The sequence below is a fragment of the Schistocerca piceifrons genome, chromosome X (assembly GCF_021461385.2).
Source record: "Schistocerca piceifrons isolate TAMUIC-IGC-003096 chromosome X, iqSchPice1.1, whole genome shotgun sequence".
In the NCBI taxonomy this organism is placed as follows: Eukaryota; Metazoa; Arthropoda; class Insecta; order Orthoptera; family Acrididae; genus Schistocerca; species Schistocerca piceifrons.
In genome coordinates, this window is record NC_060149.1 from 51,093,039 (window position 1) to 51,099,038 (window position 6,000).

General features: G+C 39.7%; 1 protein-coding gene across 1 annotated transcript in view; it reads right to left on the reverse strand.

Annotated features, from left to right (window-relative positions):
• The window catches only part of LOC124722171, a 30,665-nt gene extending 25,623 nt beyond the window's left edge, over positions 1 to 5,042 (reverse strand). Inside the window, exon 1 of the mRNA XM_047247372.1 lies at positions 4,879 to 5,042. Within this exon, the coding sequence (XP_047103328.1) occupies positions 4,879 to 5,042 (164 nt within the window). The remainder of the gene's footprint in view (positions 1 to 4,878) is intronic.
• Between the last annotated feature and the right edge of the window lie 958 nt (positions 5,043 to 6,000).

Sequence of the window (6,000 nt, forward strand, 5' to 3'; positions counted from 1 at the left end):
AAGCCGTTGTCCAGTCCCGTATTGATTATGGAAGCATGGTGTATGTTTCAGCTGCCCCTTCTGTACTGCGTCTACTAAACTCTGTCCACCACTGTGGGGTTCGCCTTGCTACGGGTGCCCTTCGGTCTAGCCCCGTGAACAGCTTCCTTGTAGAAGTGGGTGTTCCTCCATTGCGGCTCCGGTGGCAACTACTGCTCACAAACTATACCGCACATATCTGTAGTTCACCTCGCCACCCAAATTACCATCTTCTTTTCCACACCACGGCGGTCCATCTCCCACAATGGTGGCCCAGAATTGGACATCCCTTCGTTGTCTGTGTCCGGTCACTTATTCTTGACCTTGACGCTTCCCCCCTTCCACCTTTAAGGCAGACTCGTTTCTGTATCCCTCCATGGTCAATACCTCAGCCACAGCTTTGGCTGGACCTATTGCTTGGACCCAAAGGCTCAGTCTCACCTGAGGTCCTCTGCAGGAATTTTCTCTGTGTTCTTGGCGAGTCTGGGGACTTGGGCGTCATCTACACTGATGGCTCACTGGTTGAGGGTCTTGTTGGCTTTGCTTACACTCACATGGACCATATAGAACAACGCTCCTTGCTGGTTGGCTGCAGTGTATTCACTGCAGAGCTGGTTGCCCTCTATCACGCTCTTGAACATATCCGCTCCTGCTCTGGTGAGTCCTATGTCATTTGTAGTGACTCCTTAAGCAGCCTACAAGTCCTTGACCAGTGCTTCTCTAGGCATCCTTTGGTATTGTTAATGCAGGAGTCTCTTTATGCCCTCTACAGCAGTGGACACTCAGTGACCTTCATTTGGACCCCAGGCCATGTTGGGATACCGGGCAATGAACATGTTGACCGCCTGGCCAAACAGGCCACCCATAAATCATCTCTGGACATTGGCCTGCCAGAGACCGATTTGTGAGCAGTCTTATGCCGCAAAGTGTTAGCGGTTTGGGACGCTGAATGGCGCAATCTGACCACACCAAACAAACTCCGTGATATCAAAGGAACGATGAATGTGAGGCGGTCATCCATGCGGGCCACTCACAGGGACTCAGTTGTCCTTTGTCAGCTCTGCATTGGCCACACCCGCTTGACACACAGTTATTTACTGCGCTGTGAGGACCCGCCTCAATGTTGCTGCAGGTCGGCTTTGACGGTGGTCCAAATTTTGTTGGCCTGTCCCCTTTTAAATGTGCTCAGGCAGACGTTTGCACTGCCTGATACGCTCCCTGACCTTTTAACAGATGACACTGCTACAGCAGGCTTAGTTTTGCGTTTCATTCGGGCAGGGGGCTTTTATCACTTAATCTAAGTGTTTGCTGTTTTTTGTGTTGAGTCTGGCCTTTGGCCTATGATTTTAGACTGGGTTTTTAGTGTGTTTCTGGGTGGTTGGCTTTTCCTTTATTGTCTGTATAGTCGGCCAACCACTGTCACACTCTGTGTGGTTTTACTTCCTTTTGTCTGGTCTCTGTCTGAGTCTTTCTTGTCCTGTGTCGTCTCTTGTCATCTCCATTGTTCGTTTTTATTCTGTGTGGGTGTTTGAAGTTTTTGGAAAAACGGACCAATGACCGTAGCAGTCTGGTCCCTTCAATCCCACAAACTAACCAACCAACCTCCTTTTGAGAGCATCGTGTAAAATCATTAGGCTCCCGAGCATGAAAGCTTAGAACACCTATAATCCTGCAATAAAGAGCTGATGGCATCTCCAAGGTCACTTGGCAGTCATTTTAGCCTATACAACTTATCAATGATGGAAAGACTGTATTCATTATGGGAACTCACATATTTTAAATTTTTCAGCGCTCTATTAATTGATTCAACCATAAGTACAATTTCACTAATACAATGTATATGGCTCTAAGGTAACCATCTTATGTTTATGAGAATGACAAGATGTGGCCTGTATGATGGGATTTCTTGTCAAAGGCTTACGGTAAATATCAAATTTGATGACATTGTCAATGTGTGACGTTCACCTGCTTGATGGTCCTCAGTGTTGACGAACTGTGTTGTGATACTGGCTGAAAAATGTGGGGTGGAATTTCAACATTGACTACTGTAAATAATGTAGCCAACAGGTACACAGTTGTGTTTCACAGTTCTTTACTTTCACTGTTCATAACTCCCCGGTATACACAGTTAATATGGCCAGATAACTATTGCCAAATGATAAGCCTCATTAAAAGGTTGTAGGCATACTTCAGCATACTGCTACAATAGTTTGCTGTTGAATATCTATGAGCAGTAAAAACCTAACCACACAGTTCACAGTTCTTGCAGAATAATACGGTACATATTGAACAGACGCTGTCAAAGTTTTGACACATGGCCTATTTGTGTTACACTTATTTCACAGTTAAGTTGATGCATTGTTTTTGATCTAACCAATATGGGTTCCTTGTCTAAAACTCAGCTGTGGACTGACTGTTTTGGGGCCAAAAATCAGGCCCTCATATATCATCACAATAATAGGCACTGAAACTACATATTGTTCAATGTTTAATTTATAGAAATTACAATTAAAACACACCTCATTAAATTAACTGAAAACATGGAAAAATTCTTTCTTTTTAACAGTTTCTTCTACTACAAGGGTTACGTCGAGTTATTTGTTTGAATGGTGAAATTAAGAGATATAGTTATACAAACAATACTTTTGACAAAACTGGTAATTACTTTGGAATTAAGGACTGGCTTTGCTAACATGTTTTCGAACAGAGCCAAATAAATACTTTAAGAATGCCAGTGTTTCATCTTCAAATGTTCATAATTACTACAGAATTTATATTTGTTTGTTAATCAACAATAGAATTTAAGTTATGAAACAATTACTGATTTCACTCCCTGACAAAAGTATTAACTAGGATTAGTCAAAATAAGTTAGGAAATTTATGACACACACAAAACTAAGCGGAAATTTATGACATACACAAAACTAAGCATAAAATTAGGTCTGGTGCTATATTCTTTAAAACTGAGGGCCAACCTTTCTCTTTTATGAAAATGCAGATTATACTCACATATGTTAACGGTAATTAGTCAGACATGAAAAAATGAATTTTAAGGAGGTGGATGGCAAAACAAGAGGAGAAGTAAAATTATCCCAGCTTGCTTCATCACTAATGGAGAACAGTTTCAAATGGAGCAAGCTAAGTACTCCCATACTATTCATAACATCATGTATAAAGATCATTTTACCACAGAAGTCATTCAACTGTTCTACCAGATATCCATTGTCACGCTCATCATCATCTAATACCATGCAAATATCATCCAAATAAATGTGTACTTTACTGGAAGTAGCAGCAGCCCAGACAAAATAATTACAGGACATTCCAAATAGCTGACAATATGTCAGTGAGGAACTCCACATGACAATTCCCCATGACTACACCATCTGACTGCCTGTAAAATTTATTATCAAAAGCTAAATAATTGTATGACAGCAAAAGTCTATGTAAAGTCATAACCTTCACATTTGCATCAGTTCCCAAGCATGAGAAACTAAACAAATTTTCTTGATTAATGGAGACTGTCTATTCTAACAGAAGGTTCATATATAGATTTTTTTATATCCAAAACAACAAAACTGCTGCCCACTGGGAAAGATTTGCCATAATAAAGTTTTATGAACTTTTTCTATTAATTATAGCAAAATTATCAGAAAAGACATACTTATTAGGGATCAATTTACACAAATAGCATGAGATCTGCTCACCTATGTTCTGAATCACATTAATAATGTGATGTCGTGGAAAGTCCTTCTTATGTGTCTTAATTTGCACTCACATACTAGGTAGGGGCTTTTTGATTCATTACACTAAAATTAAAAGGTTATCTATCACAAATTTTTACAAAACTCAACATATTCACTTTTTTCATGTTTCTTCTTTATTTTATTAAGCTAGGTGTTACAAATACACATTCTAAGCATTTAAATATAATGGGCTGTTTAGTACTTTACAGTTTGTAGATAATTTCAGAATAAGAAGCTATGACAAATCAGTAAATTTATATATTTTTCTTGTAATTTAGCACATGAACAGAAATTTCCACTGTAACAAAATCTGTTTCTCAATCTTAAAATTATTGTGGAACTCATAGTGAAATTTTAACTAAAACAATAGCACATATACTGTGCCCAGACTAAGCGCCTGCAATTCTCGCTTCCCGCGAAGCAGACTGGTACAGCGGGCCCCAGACCGAGTAGGGGTCACCCTGACCGGTCGTCTTGGAAACACAGACGCTTCCCAGAGACCACCAGGAGGCGTCAATGGCGCTGCAAGAGGTCACTACAGCCGCGGACCTCTTTCCTTCCGCTCGCCACGTGACTGCAAATAGAGCCAGCCATATCCATGCGCCAAGCAGTATTTAGGCTGGTGCAGGAGTCTGGAGAGGCAGTTCACGCCAAGCGAGCCCACTGGTGTCATCGTAGCCGCCACGTCATCATCCACTGCCGCCGGCGTACCGGAGCCATCTTCGCAGGGCCTCTACTCGTTCTCGGACTCAGGTGACGGCAATGTGGACTCCGCGTCGCTCTTCACGAGACGCCCGGGGCTTGGTTTGGTGAAGTTGTATGGTTACTACAGACAGTTTATGTTTAGAAGAATCTCTGATTTAGTTATTGGTAGGCTTGGAGGATCAGTCCTACCACACAAATACTGTTTTGTAAATTTTGAAGAAAGACTTTAGTTTAAATAAAACCGCTATAACTCACACTCTGATATTTTCCTATCCCCAGACAGCCGACATATTAACATATTTTAACAGAATGTTTGTATTGAGTGTTGTATGAAATCCAAAACAACACACACATATAGTACTCTTTAATGAATCTTTGTCCTGTTTAGTGAAAAGTTTCTTCATAATACAGAACTTTGTCTTCAGTATAATTAGCACTTCCTCTGACAACATTTGAATAGAACTCTTTAACTGACTCTGATTCATTTTCAATATATGATGTGAAGTTCTTCAAGTCATTGGCTTTATTTTTGGTTAGGTGAGTCACTGATGGAAGTTGAGCTGCTTCAGGCATTATTGAAGCACTTCTCATTGCAGGTTTCAGCACCTCAATGTCTATCAGTGAAGCAAATTATTTTTAAAAACGCATTGTGCTCTGATCTTAGATCTTCTTACATAATGCAGTACTCTTGGCTCAGATATCTTAAAAAGCAGTTTTGATTTCATCACATCTTTAGAGATTGATTTCACATTATAACTAACCAGTCTCTACCACAAACTTTAACCTCCCCAAACTTTCCCAAAATGTCATAATATTCTAAAGGCAGATAGATTGTTTCATGTTTTCTTATTTCTTTGTCAATAATGCCAAAAACCCTGTCAGGAGGTAAAATAGCTATACACATGTATTGGGAAATAATTCTTAATTCCTTCTGATATCTTTAAACTTTCAACGCAACTCTTAATCATTTCTATCATTTTAGAGTGTTTGGTTTGGGAGCCACAAGAATCAGAAAATCATAAGACACTAATTATTTTCTGCACCTTTTTCCAATATATCTTGCTTTAAAGAATTTAAATAGTCTCTCACAGCAGATACAATTTCATTTGTCCCTTCCTGAGTCAGTCTCAGGCCATGTATGGTTAAACACTTTGTGTGCTTTCTTTTGTGAGTATTTTAAGATCATACAGTTATACTTCCAGACCTGTATGGAGTAAAATACCTCTCCAATAAACTGTCTGGATAAGGGTTGATTTTCCTGACAGTCAAAACACATTCTTTTGATTTTCATTTAAAATATTGAAAAATCTTTTTGCCCTTATTTTATGTAACCTATAATCTTTTCTTATATTATATTTTAATTCCAAACCTTGAGCTGACTCTAACTCAACAACAAAGTGTGCACAGGCTGTGCAACTACCAGTATGAGGATCTTCAAAGCCAAGGTTGAAATGTTTGTACACTGCCCTCTATACTTCAAAAGAGAGCAACCTAACAACCCTTGTTTAACTCAAGAAGTATTGTACCTACC